The 17,385-nt window shown below is 60.1% G+C and overlaps 1 protein-coding gene across 1 annotated transcript; it reads left to right on the forward strand.

The window, feature by feature from the left end:
• Positions 1 to 12,903: 12,903 nt before the first annotated feature.
• On the forward strand, positions 12,904 to 14,461 carry LOC100276723 (uncharacterized). Its single transcript, NM_001150443.2, has one exon. The coding sequence runs from the start codon at positions 13,262 to 13,264 to the stop codon at positions 14,246 to 14,248; it is 987 nt and encodes a 328-aa protein (NP_001143915.2). The 5' UTR covers positions 12,904 to 13,261; the 3' UTR covers positions 14,249 to 14,461.
• Positions 14,462 to 17,385: the final 2,924 nt, after the last annotated feature.

Genomic DNA, 17,385 nt, shown 5'->3' on the forward strand with positions numbered 1-17,385 from the left:
CAGGGACAGACTCGGCTTTTTACATACGCCCCTTCGTCGCCTTTCCGCAAGGAGGAGGGGGGGAGTGCGCCATGTTACCCTCGATGGGCACCGAACATGGTGTCTCCGGTGAGCTGCAAGCGGGTAATCCGAGTGGACGTCCGTGCCCCGTTCGTTGGGGGTCGGCTAGGGGCCCAGAGGCACGCCCAAAAGTACCTGCGGGTGACTTGCCGGACCCGGTCCCCTGGCGACGGGGTCCGAGGGCTCGATGCCTCCCTCCGATGGGATTCTGTTACAAGATCGTTCCCACTGGTCTCGGATATGTCCTAGGGTACCTCGGGAGCGCAGCCCGAGCCTCGGTTATGTATCGAACGTACCCCTGGTCATCCCTCGCTCGGTGTCTGAGGCGACTGTGAACCCTTCGGGGGCCAGCCTTCGAACCCCTGATCAGTAATGGGCGCGGAGCCCGAGTAGCCTGAGGCGGCCATGGAGCCCTTCGGGGGGCTGGCCTTCGAACCCCTGACCAGTAGTGGGTGTCGGGCCCACGTGATCTGAGGCGGCTGTTGAACCCTCGGGGGGCCAGCCTTCGAACCCCTGATCAGTAATGGGGGGCGCGGAGCCCGGTTCCTTCGCAGAGAAGGATCCCTCTCGGGGTATCCCCCTTCCCCGGTCCCTGTTGCAAGAGATAGAGAAAGAGGAAAACGGAAAAGGATACGAAATCAGACGACGTGGCGTACCTTTTCTGACGCGGTTATTAAGGCGAAGGTGAAGCGTCGCGCGCTCCTCCTGCCAGAAGCGCCGCGTGTCCCGCCGCGGAGTTAATGCGACGGGGCGAGTGGTTGGCGGGGCGGCCGTTGCGCGCGGGTGATCCGTTCGAGGAACGGGTCACGGGTGCACCGTCTTCACGCCGTGAGAGGAGGCTCTCTTGCTGTCTCAGGATGGGACGTGAGCCTGGCTGACGACGTGACCGCTGCGCCCGCCCGCCTGCCACCGCTATTACTGCCGGCCCACTTTCGGTCGCTTTGACCGACGCGCCAGTCTGGCGCTGTTGGGTCGCCTCGAGTCGTGGCATAGGCTTCGCAACCGAAGAGGCGCGATGGTGGCACAAGTGGCGGTGCGGTTGCTTGCATGCAGCAACTGGCGTGCCAGTTGCTCGACGCGTGGGCCTGGGCCCCAGGCTGGCGTGTCAGAAGTTGGAGAAGCGCGTCCATCTGGCGCGGTTGCATGCCGCCTGCATGGCTGCTCGCCCCTTCTGTCCGTTGGTCTGGGCGGAAATGGGGGGTCGCCTGTAACCGCTGGACGGTCGTGCGCACCATGCGCGGCGGTTTGGCTTCTTCTGCCCTGAGCCGGCTTGCATGACATGCGGGACCCAGCCCCCGAGTCGCAGGGGAGGGCCTTGGAGCGTGTTGGAGAAGACTCGGCCTGCGGCGCCTGGGGGCGCACGTAGGGGGAGTTGCCTTTAAAAGGAGGGAGGCTCCCTTCGTAAGGCAACCATGTCTTCTTCCTCCCTTAAGCGCCGGGTCTTCCCGTCTTCCAAGCCCCCGGATGGGGGATATCCGCCGCCTTTCCGCCTCCTCGTTGGAGGAACACAACTCCATGGGAGTTGGTACCTCTCAGCCATCGTTCGGCTTCAAGGATTTTCATCACGCTGTCCGGCTGCTCCCCTCCGCCGGCGGTCACCTGAGATGGCGACCTCCGACTTGATGGTGAGGGAAAGCAAGCCGGGCCGCGGCCTCTTCCTCTCCCTCAGCCTCAAGGATTTTCATCGCCAGGGCTGGGGAGGGGAGTGCGCCGAGTTGAGGTCGGCCCCCGCGTGGGCGGCAGCCCGCTCCTTCACTCAGTGATCGGAGGGAAAGGCGGCCGTCGCCCGTGGCGCTGGCAGCTGCAGCGTGCCTGGCCTTCAGGCGTGAGTGGCTTCGGAGCCACTCGCGGCGCCGGCATCCGCCGCGGCAGCTTGAAGAAGTTCTCCCGCCGGCGAGATGGCCGGGGCCGACCGCGGGCTGACCTCCGACTCTATGGCCTTCTACCCGTCCTTGCCTCACAAGTTTTGGCATGGGCGGGGGCTTCCTGGCAGCGGCATCGAGCCCGAGGTTGGCGCTGCCGCTGCTTGGTCCCTCGGAGCAGAAGGCGTTGTCGTCGCTGCTGCTGGAGCGGGCGACGGCGCACCACTCGTCGGCCTTCCGTTGCTCCGCAGGCCTTCCCCCTCGGAGTGGGGTTGTTTGTACCTGCGGAGGGGGAACCGGAGTTCCGTTTGTAATGGCACTTCGAATGCCAGTGAGTTCGTTCATTGTGGCTGTCGAGGCCTGAACGTGTATGTAATTTTGGCACGGAGCCGTGTTTTTTCCTCATTTCCGAGCACTAAGTCTCGCCTGTTTTATTATCTGAACCGCTTTACCAAGCATGAGTTGCCCCGTGTCAAGGTGACGGGTGAGGTATCCGTATCCCGGAGGCGTAGGAATCCCTCGGCCCGTTCGGCCTTGTTACGTGAGGCTCCTCTAGCTTAGTTGAAGGGACCCCTCGGCCGCCCTTTGGTGGATCGAGGCCGGGGGTAGCGATATCAGTATGAACAGAGGCGGAGTTGGCTCGAGAATGGGGAACCTGGTTGGCCGGAGCCTAGCCGTGTCGCCCGTCAGCGGTGCCGACGCCCAAGTCGGTCAGTCGAGGCCTCGGATCGGGCTAGCGCCCTTGGAAGCCGGTTGCCTGAGGCCCCAGGGGTAACCGGTTGAGCCGCCTGCTCGGGCCGGATTCCTGGAGGAGCCCCTGGACCTCGGCGCCGCCCGAGGCTGGGTCGGGCTTTGCTGTAGACGTCGTCGATGCCGAGGGTGCTACGGCTCCCTTCGGCGTGAAGACCCGAGCCTGCAGGATCAGATCATCTTGTAGCGTGCGCTTTCTGCGGCCGCCGAGGCCAGAAGAACACACCCTCGCCGCGCTTGCGAAGCTGCGTCCTTTTTTCCTCTTGTTTCGAGCATCTGGACTCTGTCGGTAATAGGGATGTTTGTGTGAGCGAGAGTTGCTTTTCGCGGAAGGGACGAGTGAGGTATCTGTATCCCAGAGGCGTGGGAATCCCTCGGCTCGGTCGGCCTTGCCGCTTACGCGTACTTTCACCCGTCCATGAGGCCCTGTCCCCAATTTAGTCGAGAAAGCTTGAAGGACTGCTTCGGCAGGAGAGCTTCCGAACGTGATGACTCGTTCGGTCCACGGAGTCGCTTTATCCGAGCGCAAGTTACTTATCGCAGAAGGGGACGAGTGAGGTATCCGTATCCCGGAGGCGTAGGAGTCCCTCGGCTCGGTCAGCCTTGGCTGCTTACGTGTACCTCGTCGTTTCCAGGATCCGCTTTCCAAAGTAGTCAAGAAGCACGGAAGAAATCCTGCTAAAAAGAGGTCCTTTTTCGAGGAAAAAATTCGACGCAGAGGGGGGTCTCCCCCCTTTTAGCCCCCGAGGGAGGGTCGGGCCTTGCCGAGGCTAGGCCGACCCTTCCTTGACAACTAAACCTTGCGTAGGTGCGAGGTATATGAACAACTTGAAAACATCTTAAGGGTAGAAACGACGTAGCTGTTTGATGTTCCAAGCGTTGCCGTAGATCTCGCCTTGATTGTTGGCCAGCTTGTATGTTCCGGGCTTCAGAACTTTGGCGATGACGAACGGCCCTTCCCAGGGGGGCGTGAGCTTGTGCCTCCCTCGGGCGTCTTGTCGCAGCCGAAGCACCAGGTCGCCCACCTGGAGTTCTCGGGACCGGACCCCTCGGGCGTGGTAACGTCGCAGGGACTGTTGGTACCGCGCCGAGTGTAGTAAGGCCCTGTCCCGAGCTTCCTCCAACTGGTCCAGCGATTCCTCTCGGCTGGCTTGGTTGCTTTGCTCGGTGTAGGCCCTCGCCCTTGGGGAGCCGTATTCCAGGTCAGTGGGCAGGATAGCTTCAGCCCCATAGACCAGGAAAAACGGCGTGAAGCCCGTGGCACGACTCGGCGTCGTCCTTAGGCTCCAGACCACCGAGGGGAGTTCCTTCATCCATCGCCTGCCGAACTGGTTGAGGTCGTTATAGATCCGAGGCTTGAGCCCTTGTAGAATCATGCCGTTGGCACGCTCTACTTGCCCATTCGACATGGGATGAGCCACGGCGGCCCAGTCCACCCGGATATGGTGATCCTCGCAAAAATCCAAGAATTTTTTGCCGGTGAACTGGGTGCCATTGTCGGTGATGATGGAGTTCGGGACCCCGAAGCGATGGATGATGTTGGTGAAGAATGCCACCGCCTGCTCGGACCTGATGCTGTTCAGAGGTCGGACCTCGATCCACTTGGAGAATTTGTCGATGGCGACCAGCAGGTGCGTGTAGCCCCCGGGCGCCTTTTGCAAGGGACCGACGAGGTCCAGACCCCATACAGCGAAGGGCCAGGTGATGGGTATTGTCTGCAGAGCCTGAGCGGGCAGGTGTGTCCGCTTCGCATAGAATTGGCACCCTTCGCAGGTGCGGACAATTTTAGTGGCGTCAGCCACCGCCGTTGGCCAGTAGAAGCCTTGCCGGAAAGCATTTCCAACAAGGGCTCGGGGTGCTGCGTGGTGGCCGCAAGCCCCCGAGTGTACTTCTTGCAGCAGTTCCCGACCTTCGGCGATGGAGATGCATCGCTGGAGGATGCCCGAGGGGCTGCGATGGTAGAGCTCCTCTTCGTCGCCCAGCAAGACGAATGACTTGGCGCGTCGCGCTACCCACCGAGCCTCGACTTGGTCGAGGGGTAGCTCTCCTCGACGGAGATATTGCAGGTACGGGGCCTGCCAATCCTGGTCTGGCGTGGCCCCGCTCTGCCCTTCCTCGACGTTCAATGCCCCGCCCTCGGGGGCCGAGAGTACCTCGGGCTGGGCCGAGGGTGCCTCGGGCTGAACCGAGGGTACCTCGGGCTGAGCCGAGGGTACCTCGGGCTGAGCCGAGGGTACCTCGGGCTGAGCCGAGGATACCTCGGGCTCGGGCGCGTCGTCGAGCTTGACGGAGGGTTGATGTAGATCCCGGGAGAAGACGTCCGGGGGGACTGTCGTTCGCCCCGAGGCTATCTTCGCCAGCTCGTCTGCGGTTTCGTTGTAGCGCCGAGCGATGTGGTTGAGCTCGAGCCCGAAGAACTTGTCTTCCAGGCGCCGAACCTCGTCGCAGTAGGCCTCCATCTTCGGGTCGCGGCAGTGGGAGTTCTTCATGACTTGGTCGATGACGAGCTGCGAATCACCGCGTGCGTCGAGGCGTCTGACCCCTAGCTCGATGGCGATCCGCAATCCGTTGACCAGAGCTTCGTACTCAGCCACATTGTTGGACGCCGGGAAGTGGAGGCGCAGCACGTAGCGCAAGTGCTTTCCGAGGGGCGAGATGAAGAGCAGGCCCGCACCGGCCCCCGTCTTCATCAGCGACCCGTCGAAAAACATGGTCCAGAGCTCCGGTTGGATCGGAGTCGTTGGTAGTTGGGTATCGACCCATTCAGCCACGAAATCTGCCAACACTTGGGACTTGATGGCCTTCCGAGGGGCGAACGAGATCGTTTCGCCCATGATCTCCACTGCCCACTTTGCGATCCTGCCCGAGGCCTCTCGGCACTGGATGATCTCCCCCAGGGGGAAGGATGACACCACAGTCACCGGATGGGACTCGAAGTAGTGTCGTAGCTTCCGCCTCGTCAGGATCACAGCATACAGCAGCTTTTGAACTTGTGGGTAGCGGATCTTAGTCTCGGACAGCACTTCGCTGATGCAGTAAACCGGCCTCTGAACGGGCAATGTATGCCCTTCCTCCTGCCTTTCGACCACAATCGCGGCGCTAACCACCTGAGTGGTCGCGGCGACGTAGACCAAGAGGGTTTCTCCGTCCGCCGGCGGCACCAAGACTGGCGCCTTTGTAAGGAGCGCCTTTAGGTTGCCGAGGGCTTCCTCGGCCTCAGGGGTCCAAACGAAACACTCGGCTTTCCTTAAAAGGCGGTACAGGGGCAGACCTCTTTCGCCGAGGCGTGAGATGAAGCGGCTCAGGGCCGCGAGGCATCCCATGACCCTCTGTACCCCTTTTAAGTCCTTGATGGGCCCCATGCTGGTGATGGCCGCGATCTTCTCCGGGTTGGCCTCGATGCCTCGCTCAGAGACGATGAACCCTAGGAGCATGCCTCGGGGCACCCCGAAGACACACTTCTCAGGATTAAGCTTGACTCCTTTCGCCTTGAGACACCGGAATGTCACTTCAAGGTCGGAGAGGAGGTTGGGAGCCTTCCGTGTCTTGACTACGATGTCATCGACGTAGGCCTCGACTGTGCGACCGATGTGTTCGCCGAACACATGGTTCATGCACCGCTGGTACGTCGCGCCTGCATTCCTCAGGCCGAACGGCATGGTGACGTAGCAGTACATGCCGAACGGCGTGATGAAAGAAGTCGCGAGCTGGTCGGACTCTTTCATCCGGATCTGGTGATACCCCGAGTAGGCATCGAGGAAGGACAGGGTTTCGCACCCAGCAGTGGAATCCACGATTTGGTCGATGCGAGGCAGAGGGTAGGGAACCTTCGGACATGCTTTGTTGAGACCAGTGTAGTCTACACACATCCGCCATTTCCCCCCTTTCTTCCTCACAAGCACAGGGTTGGCAAGCCATTCGGGATGGAATACCTCTTTGATGAACCCTGCCGCCATTAGCTTGTGGATCTCTTCGCCAATCGCTCTGCGCTTCTCCTCGTCGAATCGGCGCAGAGGCTGTCTGACGGGTCGGGCTCCGGCCCGAATATCCAGCGAGTGCTCGGCGACATCCCTCGGTATGCCGGGCATGTCCGAGGGACTCCACGCAAAGACGTCGGCGTTTGCGCGGAGAAAGTCGACGAGCACTGCTTCCTATTTGGGGTCGAGCCCGGAACCGATCCGGATCTGCTTGGTGGTGTCGCCGCTGGGGTCGAGGGGGACGGCCTTGACCGTCTCCGCTGGCTCGAAGTTGCCGGCATGGCGCTTCACGTCTGGGACCTCCTTGGAGAGGTTCTCCAGGTCGGCGATGAGGGCCTCGGACTCGGCGAGGGCCTCGGCGTACTCCACGCACTCCACGTCGCATTCGAACGCGTGTTTGTACGTGGGGCCGACGGTGATGACCCCGTTGGGGCCCGGCATCTTGAGCTTCAGGTAGGTGTAGTTGGGGACGGCCATGAACTTCGCGTAGCATGGCCTCCCTAACACGGCGTGGTAGGTTCCTCGGAACCCGACCACTTCGAACGTCAGGGTCTCCCTTCGGAAGTTGGAGGGTGTCCCGAAGCAGACTGGGAGGTCGAGTCGCCCGAGGGGCTGGACGCGCTTCCCAGGGATGATCCCGTGGAAGGGCGCAGCGCCTGCTCGGATGGTGGACGGATCGACGCGCAGGAGCTTGAGGGTCTCGGCGTAGATGATGTTGAGGCAGCTGCCCCCGTCCATCAGGACCTTGGTGAGCCTGACATCGCCGACAACGGGGTCGACGACGAGCGGGTATTTCCCCGGGCTCGGCACATGGTCGGGGTGGTCGGCTCGGTCGAAAGTGATGGGCTTGTCGGACCAGTCTAGGTAGACTGGCGCCGCCACCTTCAACGAGCAGACCTCCCGGTGCTCTTGCTTGCGGTGCCGAGCCGAGGCATTCGCCGCATGCCCTCCGTAGATCATGAAGCAGTCGCGGACCTCGGGGAATTCTCCTGCTTGGTGATCTTCGTTCTTGTCGTCGTCGCGGGCCCTGCCACCCTCGGCGGGTGGCCCGGCCCTGTGGAAATGACGCCGAAGCATAACACACTCCTCGAGGGTGTGCTTGACGGACCCCTGATGGTAGGGGCACGGCTCCTTGAGCATCTTGTCGAAGAGGTTTGCACCTCCGGGGGGCTTCCGAGGGTTCTTATACTCGGCGGCGGCGACAAGGTCCGCGTCGGCGGCGTCGCGTTTCGATTGCGACTTCTTCTTGCCTTTCTTCTTGGCGCCGCGTGGAGCAGACGCCTCGGGGGCTTCTTCCGATGGGCGGCCCTGGGGCTGCTTGTCCTTTCGGAAGATAGCCTCGACCGCCTCCTGGCCGGAGGCGAACTTGGTGGCGATGTCCATCAGCTCGCTGGCCCTGGTGGGGGTTTTGCGACCCAGCTTGCTCACCAGGTCGCGGCAAGTGGTGCCGGCGAGGAACGCGCCGATGACATCCGAGTCGGTGATGTTGGGCAGCTCGGTGCGCTGCTTCGAGAATCGCCGGATGTAGTCCCGGAGCGACTCCCCCGGCTGTTGCCGGCAGCTTCGAAGGTCCCAGGAATTCCCGGGGCGCACGTATGTGCCCTAGAAATTGCCAGCGAAGGCTTGGACCAAGTCGTCCCAGTTGGAAATCTGCCCCGGAGGCAGGTGCTCCAACCAGGCACGAGCAGTGTCGGAGAGGAACAGGGGGAGGTTGCGGATGATGAGGTTGTCGTCGTCCGTTCCACCCAGTTGGCAGGCAAGGCGGTAGTCCGCGAGCCACAGCTCCGGTCTCGTTTCCCCCGAGTACTTTACGATAGTAGTCGGGGGTCGGAACCGGGTCGGGAATGGCGCCCGTCGAATGGCCCGACTGAAAGCCTGCGGACCGGGTGGTTCGGGCGAAGGACTCCGATCCTCCCCGCTGTCGTAACGTCCCCCACGCCTGGGGTGATAGCCTCGGCGCACCCTTTCGTCGAGGTGAGCCCGACGGTCGCGTCGATGGTGCTCGTTGCCGAGGTGGCCCGGGGCCGCAGGCGCGGTGTTGCGCGTGCGCCCGGTGTAGACCGAGGCTTCCCGCATGAATCGGGAAGTCGCGGCATGAGGTTCCGAGGGATATCCTTGCCTTCGGGATGCAGTGCTCTCGGCCCGCCGGGCCACGGCGCCTTCCAGGAGATTCTTGAGTTCTCCCTGGATCCGCCGACCCTCGGTGGTTGACGGCTCCGGCATCGCGCGGATGAGCATTGCTGCGGTTGCCAGGTTCTGACCGACCCCGCTGGATGCGGGCGGCGGCCTGATCCTGACGTCGTTGGCGACGCGGTGCTGGAGACCTTGGGGTAGATGACGTATTTCTCCGGCCAGGGGTTGGCCCACCCATGCCTGTCCGACGTCCCGACGGATCGGCTCAAGCGCTCCCGTTCCCTCGTTGAGCCTGGCCTGCGCCTCGCGGACTTGCTCGAGTTGTGGGTCGTAACCCCCCGCCGGAGCGGGGACCACAGCTAGCTCCCGTGGGATGTCGGCGCGAGGCACCGGCCTAGGGAGATCACCATCCTCCGGCATGCCAAGATGGTTGCCTTCGGTGGGATTCCCTAGCTCGATGTGGAAACATTCGCGGCTTGGGCCGCAACTCTCGTCGCCAAGGCTGCGGCTTGCATCGGAACAGTCGGACAGACAGTAGTCACATGCGGCCATGAAGTCCCGCACGGCACTGGGGTTGCCAAGTCCGGAGAAATCCCAACCGATGCTGGGGTCGTCATCTTCCTCGGACCCAGAGGGCCCGTAGGTCGAGACGTCCGTCAGTCGGTCCCAAGGCGATCGCATACAGAACCTCAGTGGGGTTGCACTCGCCTCAATGAGGGCGCCCGCCAAAACGAGGTCGTTTGGCGGGTTGAGGCCGAGTCGAAATGACGCAAGATGGGAGTTAGTCGTTACCTTTTGGTCGACGAGGAGCGACGTAGTCACATCGGGGACTGGTTGCGCCGTCATCTCTGGTTCGAGGGCGACGTCCTGCAGGCTTTCCGCGAGCGCGCCGGCGTCGTCTTCTTGCTCGGGGTCGTCGTGCCGCGGGGGGACGACGCTTGCCTCCGTCTTGAACGCGAGGTCGATGTCCGGCGTGCCTTCCGTCGGGGCGTCGGGGGCGTCGATTCGCTCGACGGCCGGCGAAGCGCGGCCTCCCGTCTGGCCTTGACGGCCCCGCCTCCTCCTCCGTTGGCGGGGGAGAGAACGGAGCGAGCCCGAATGTTGCTTTTCCACCACGCGGGGTAGACGTCGTCGATTCCGCCGCCGGCGGGCGGGTTGTCGGCCGCCATTGTCGTGGTCGCACGGCGGTGGAAGAAGTATCATGTCGTAGCTGCCGTCGAAGGACATGAACTCGAGAGCCCCGAAACGAAGCATCGTCCCGGGCCGGAGAGGTTGCTGGAGACTGCCCATCTGGAGCTTGACGGGGAGCTATTCGTCAGCACGCAGCAGGCCCCTACCTGGCGCGCCAACTGTCGGCGTTTCGAGACAGGGGGGTCCCTAAGCCGACGAGTGAGTGTGCTGCGTGCCCCAGCCCAGATGGGTCGAGCGCGTGGGCGAGCGCGGAGGGGGGAGAGGCGAGGCGGCCGGAGCCGAGCGTGAGAGAGGTGGAAGTCCCGCGGCCTTCGTGTTCGTCCCGCGCCCAGGTCAGGTGCGCTTGCAGTAGGGGGGTTACAAGCGTCCACGCGGGTGAGGGAAGCGAGCGGTCCCAAGAGAGCGCCTGTCCCGTCCTCGGTCCCGCGCGGCCAACCTTCTCTGAGAAGGCCCTGGTCCTTCCTTTTATAGTTGTAAGGAGAGGATCCAGGTGTACAATGGGGATGTAGCAGAGTGCTACGTGTCTAGCGGAGGGAGAGCTAGTGCCCTAGGTACATGCCGATGTGGCAGCCGGAGAGATCTGGGCATCCTGCTGGCGTGATGTCGTGGCTATCGGAGGTGCGATGGAGCCTGATGGAGGGACAGCTGTTGGAGCGGTCGAGTCCCTGCTGACGTTGTCCTGCTGCCGTAAGAGAGCTGGGGGCCGCCGTCGTCATAGAGCTCGTGGAGCGCCATCATTGCCCCTCTGGCGGAGCTGGCCGGACGAGACGCCGGTCTTGTTCTCCGTGACCTGAGTCGATTCGGGGTAGGATGATGATGACGTTTCCTGTTGACGTGGCAGTCTGTGCTCTAGGCAGGGCGACGTGGGGTTTCCTCTGAAGCCGAGGTTGAGTCTTGCCTCCAGTTGTCGTGGCCGAGCCCGAGCCAGGGGGTCGGGCGAGGCGGAAGTCGTCCGGCCGAGGCCAGGGCGGAGTCCGAGCCCTGGGGTCGGGCGAGGCGGAGTTTCGTCGTCTTCCGGGTCTTAGCCCGAGTCCGAGCCCTGGGGTCGGGCGGAGCGGAGTTCGCCGTCTTCCGGGTCTTAGCCCGAGTCCGAGCCCTGGGGTCAGGCGGAGCGGAGTTCGCCGTCTTCCGGGTCTTAGCCCGAGTCCGAGCCCTGGGGTCGGGCGGAGCGGAGTTCGCCGTGGCGCCTTTGGCAAGGCCTAATTGCCTGTCAGACTCACTCTGTCGAGTGGCACTGCAGTCGGAGTGGCGCAGGCGGCGCTGTCCTTCTGTCAGACTGGCCAGTGGAGCGGTGGAGTGACGGCGGTCACCTCGGCTCTGCCGGGGGCGCGTGTCAGGATAGAGGTGTCAGGCCACCTTTGCGTTAAATGCCCCTGCAATTTGGTCAGTCGGTGTGGTGATTTAGTCAAGGTTGCTTCTGAGCGAAGCCAAGGCCTTGGGCAAGCCGGTGATGTGTCCGCCATAAAAAGGGGGCCTCGGGCGAGACGGAAGTCTCTCGAGGTCGGCTGCCTTCGGCCGAGGCTAGGCTCGGGTGAAGCGTGATCGAGTCACTCGTGTGGACTGATCCCTGACTTAATCGTGTCCATCAGGCCTTTGCAGCTTTATGCTGATGGGGGTTACCAGCTGAGAATTAGGCGTCTTGAGAGTACCCCTAATTATGGTCCCCGACACATACTATATTAGATCTTATGGATAATAAAATATACAAATTTTCAACTAAAGTTGTCACCTGATAACATTATATAATATTTTTACTATACAATATTTTTATCATATAGTATTGATAGATTGGTCGGCCCCCCTTATATCATAATCCTAGCTCCGGCCCTGAATGTATATGATTTTTCTTTTATATTGCCGCGACCTCGATGGAGACCATATTTTTTCTGCTTCAATCTCCGTAAAGACTAAATTTGTCTTATCTTTATCTACTAATAGAAAAATTCTTCAGAGAAAATTAGGGATTGGGATTTGGGTCTCCATTACCGTCCCTAGCTTGACTACTGCTTCACATTCGTGATGAGGTTACCTGCTGTACCTGCCTGACTTCAAGAGGTTGGCACCGCTAGAGTCAGTCTAGTTGAAATTTATTTTAGAGGGTGTTTGATTATTTTTACTTAAGTTTAGCTCATGTCATATTAAATTTTGAATATTAATTATAAGTATTAAATATAAATATAATTAGATTTTATAAATCTGTCTCATATTTTAGAGTATCTCCAACAATATCTTAAATTGATGCCTTAAATTGAAATATAGTGTTGTACACAGAAAAAAAAACTATTTCAATGGTACCTAATTTTGTAAAGTTTGGTAAAAAAATATAGTACACCCTCTCAAGTGTCTCAAATATATTATATCGTAGTGGACTGCTCTATAATCTAGATTTAGAGCTTTAATGTTCTAGCAGAATATTTTGTTGGTGTCCTAAATTTTATAAAATATACTAATTTCAAATTATAGAACATTTTTATAGATCATGTTGTTAGATATGCTCAAAGTCTTTATCTATATAATTAGTTCTATAGTCAGATTATATTTAATACACATAATTATTATTCAAACATGCGACTGTGTAACTGTAATTTCTATTGTCCTCTCTTTCTAGTTTTTTTTTTTTTTTTTGCTTTCACCTTTTTTGTTGTAGGATATGCTATGGCTTGGCTTTTGTGTCGCTACCCGCTTAACGAAAGACGTGCTAGTTAGCACGGACTGCACGGTAGTGGAAAATAGTTTTCTGCGGTACAGTAGGGCACGAAGGCGCGAGGTTCTCGTGGTTTCCTTCTTTCAGATACTTCGCGTCGAAGCCACCCCTCAGCCGCGGGCCGCGGCCTCGACGCGAACACCAGTCCACGTCCACTTCTCACTGGCCCACAAGGCCACAACTCCACAAGCATAACGCACCGCATACCGACGAGAATCCCGCGTGACGCACGCGCACCCGGTAGTGGTACTGATCTGTGGCCACCGCTGCCTGCCAGCCCGCCGGCTGGCCGCACGCAACACTCGACACGCGATCCGCCACGGGCCCACGGCCATTCCACGCCGGATCTCCCACCGCTCAGGCGCATGCTGCGCGCGGTTCCGCAGCACCCCTTACCTTTCGCCGATTCCACCGGCCACCGTGCCTTCCTCCACCACCAGCCGCGGCACACCCGCGGAACCGCCGCTCGAGCTCGCGCCTGAACCCCCCAAACTCTGCCAAATTTCGCCAAACCCAGCCGGTCGGACCCCGCAACACATCGCCAAACCAACCGGGCCGGCCGACACAAGCCGCAGCCCGTGGCGATGGACCTGGCGTCGAGCGACCTTGCGGCGCTGGGCGCGGCGGAGCTGGTCCGCGTCTCGGCGTCGATCCCGCGCGCGGCTCCCCGCACCTTCGCGCTGCTCACCGCCTGCCTCGTCTTCCCGCTCTCCTTCGCCGTGCTCGCGCACTCCCTCTTCACCCACCCCATCCTGCTCCGCATCCAGGGCGCCACCCACTCCGAGCTAGCGCAGTGGCTCAGGCTCTTCGCCTACCAGTTCCTCTACCTCATCGTCCTCTTCACCTTCTCCCTCCTCTCCACCGCCGCCGCCGTCTTCACCGTCGCCTCGCTCTACGCCAACAAGCCCGCGTCCATCTCCTCCTCGCTCACCGCGCTGCCCCCCATCCTGCCCCGCCTCCTCCGCACCTTCCTCTGGGTCTCCCTTCTCATGCTCGCCTACCACCTCGTCTTCGCGCTCACCGTCCTCCTGCTCATCGTCGTCTTCATCCCCAACGCGTCCGAGTCCGAGTCCGCGCCGCCCTCCCTCGCCTTCGTACTCTTCCTCGTCGTCGTCGTCTTCGTCTTCCTCGGGATCCACGTCTACATCTCCGCGCTGTGGCACCTCGCCAGCGTCATCTCCGTGCTCGAGCCGCTCTGCGGACTCGCCGCCATGGCCAAGAGCAAGGATCTGCTCCAGGGCCGCACCGGCACCGCAGCCACGCTTGTCGTCTCCTACTTCGCGGTCTGCGGCGTCACCTCCGTGCTGTTCCGTGCCGCCGTCGTTAAGGGGCGCGCCGAGGAGGGGAGCTTCGGTCTGGCCTTGCCCGGGCGGCTGCTTGTCGGCGCCGTGCTGCTGTGCGTTCTTGTCTGTGTCAATTTGCTGGGACTGCTCGTGCAGAGCGTCTTCTACTACGCCTGCAAGGCCTTCCACAACCAGCAGATTGACCGGACTGCGTTGTATGAGCACCTTGGAGGGTACCTTGGGGAGTACGTGCCACTCAAGAGCAATATCCAGATGGAGAACCTTTGAGATTGGAGCATAGGACAAGGGTAAGTTACACACCTCATTGCTTCATACTAGCAGTTTCATGTGGATCTTTATCAGAATATGAGTATGGCTTACAAGGGGCTATCTGGTCTTGTTGATTCTAGTACCATGTAGTAGTTCGTAATCTGTATAAGTGGTAATGCACAGTATGGAACCAATCTGTGGAATGGAAGTATGGAACAGAGATGCATGAACAAGGTTGTCTTTCATCTCGCAAACTGCGTTCTTGTATATCCTTGCTTTCATGTGAGTTGTGTTATTGTTCGTGACTATGGTTCATGGTTTAGAGATTGGGGGTTAACATGCACTGATGCACAATTAGTTCTCTCTCTGCTCATGTGAGACTGTGAGAGGCTGTTCACATCAGCTGGTGTTGTCGATTCTGTTGCGGGATATCCGTCCCTCTCGCGTTCCATACCGTTTGGTAAGATATTGCGTTATTAGATGCCATTGTTACTCTAACTCTGTACATCAAGATCATGAGTTTATCTTTAGGCTTTCTATATATACCACGTGTGCTGAAATATTTGAAACATGCTAGCAGAGTCCATGCTAGTTCATTCTACTGGGTAAAGTCGTAAAGATTGTGCTATCAACTCGTAATCTGTATCTTAATGTCTATGATCATCATGCCCTGCTTAAACTTCTACGAAACGCCATCATCATGATTGATCACTTGGCTACTAGTTGTTATCCTTGAAAGAATTTAAGTCGGGCTAGGTTATGACTTATTTTGTGTTGATTACTTGGTCGAACTAATACAATTTAACATCGTGAACATAATCAATTGCTAGTTAATTTCAAACCAATTTAACACCAGAAAAGAGCAATAATGCTCACATTTTTAAAGACCACATCAATTCAACACTAGATTAACACAGATCATTACCCATCAGTTCATCCAAACACAATTATACAACACACATGTTCATTAGTTGTCGGGGACCATAATTAGGGGTACCTTCAAGGCTCCTAATTCTCAGCTGGTAACCCCCATCAGCATAAAGCTGCAAAGACCTGATGGTGCGATCAAGTCAGGGATCAGTCCATTCGAGGGGCTCGATCACACCTCGCCCGAGCCTAGCCTCGGACAAGGGCAGCCGACCCCGGAGAATCTCCGCCTCGCCCGAGGCCCCCCTCCAACGGCAAACACGTTCCCGGCTCGCCCAAGGCCCTGTCTTCGCCAAGAAGCAACCCCGACCAAATCGCAGGAGCATTTAATGCAAAGGTGGCCTGACACCTTTATCCTGTCGCGCGCCCCTCAGCTGACAGAGCCGAAGTGACCGCTGTCACTTTGCCGCTCCACTGACCGGTCTGGCAGAAAGACAGCGCCGCCTGCGCCGACTGCGGTGCCACTTGACAGAGTGAGGCTGACAGGCAGTCAGGCCCGGCCGCACACACCGTAGGAAACTCCGCTCCGCCCGACCCAGGGCTCGGACTCGGGCTAAGCCCCGGAAGACGGCGAACTCCGCTCCGCCCGACCCAGGGCTCGGACTTGGGCTAAGCCCCGGAAGACGGCGAACTCCGCTCCGCCCGACCCAGGGCTCGGACTCGGGCTAAGCCCCGGAAGACGGCGAACTCCACTCCGCCCGACCCAGGGCTCAGACTTGGGCTCAGCCCCGGAAGATGACGAACTCCGCTTCGCCCGACCCCAGGACTCAAATTCCGCCCTGGTCTCAGCCAACAGTCTACGCCTCGCCCGACCTAGGGGCTCGGACTCGGCCTCGGCCACGGAAGACGAACTCGACCTCGACCTCGGAGGAGCCTCCACATCGCCCAACCTAGGGCGCGGACCAGCCACGTCAACAGGAGGCGCCATCATTACCCTACTCCAAGCTGACTCAGGCTACGGGGAACAAGACCGGCGTCCCATCTGGCTCGCTCCGCTAGATAGGCGATGATGGCGCCCCGCACGCTCCCTGACGATGGCGGCTCTCGGCCCCCTTACGGAAGCAAGAGGACGTCAGCAAGGACTTGACGGCCCCGACAGCTGTCCCTCCGCCAGGCTCCAGCGCTCCTCCGACGACCACGACATCACACAAACCGGACGCCAAAATCTCTCCGGCCGCCACGATGGCGTGTACTTAGGGCGCTAGCTCTCCTCCGCTAGACACGTAGCACTCTGCTACACCCCCCATTGTACACCTGGATCCTCTCCTTGCGCCTATAAAAGGAAGGACCAGGGCCCTCTCAGAGAGGGTTGGCCGCACGGGGACGAGGACGAGACGGGCGCTCGCGTAAGGCCACTCGCTCCTTCCCCCGTGTGGACGCTTGTAACCCCCTACTGCAAGCGCACCCGACCTGGGCACGGGACGAACACGAAGGCCGCGGGATTTCCACCTCTCTCTCGCCCATCTTCGGCCACCTCACTTTCCCCCCTTCGCGTTCGGCCTCGCGTCGACCCATCTGGGCTGGGGCACGCAGCGACACTTCACTCGTCGGCTCAGGGACCCCCCGGTCTCGAAACGCCGACAGTTGGCGCGCCAGGTAGGGGCCTGCTGCGTGTTGACGAACAGCTTCCCGTCAAGCTCCAGATGGGTAGTCTCCAGCAACCTCTCCGGCCCGGGACGGTGCTCCGTTTCGGGAGCCTTGAGTTCATGTCCCTCGACGGCAGCTACGACATGATACTCTTTCCACCGCCGGGCGACGGCGACAGTGGCGGCCGACAGTCCGCCCGCCGGCGGCGGGATCGACGACGTCTTCCCCGCGTGGTGGAAGAACAACCTTCGAGCTCGCCCCGTCTTCTTCCCCGTCGACGGAGGAGGAGGCGGGGCGACCAAGGCCAAGCAGGAGGTGGCGCCTCGTCGGCCGTCGAGCGAGTCGACAACGCCAGCACTCCAACGGGGGGCGCGCCGGGCATCGGCCTCGCGCTTGAGACGAAGACGAGCGCTGTTCCCCCGCGACACGTCAATCCCAAGCAAACGGACGACGCCAGCACGCTCGCGAAAGGCTTGCTGGGTGTCGCCCTCGTACCTGAGACAACAGTGCAGTCAGCTCCCGACGTGACCTCATCACCGCCCGTCGACCAAGAGGTACCGACCGATTCCCATCCCACGCATCTCGGATTTAGCCTCGACCCGCCTAGCGGCTCGGCTTTGGCGGACGCTTTCGTAGAGGCG

Source organism: Zea mays, chromosome 3 (assembly GCF_902167145.1).
Source record: "Zea mays cultivar B73 chromosome 3, Zm-B73-REFERENCE-NAM-5.0, whole genome shotgun sequence".
NCBI lineage: Eukaryota > Viridiplantae > Streptophyta > Magnoliopsida > Poales > Poaceae > Zea > Zea mays.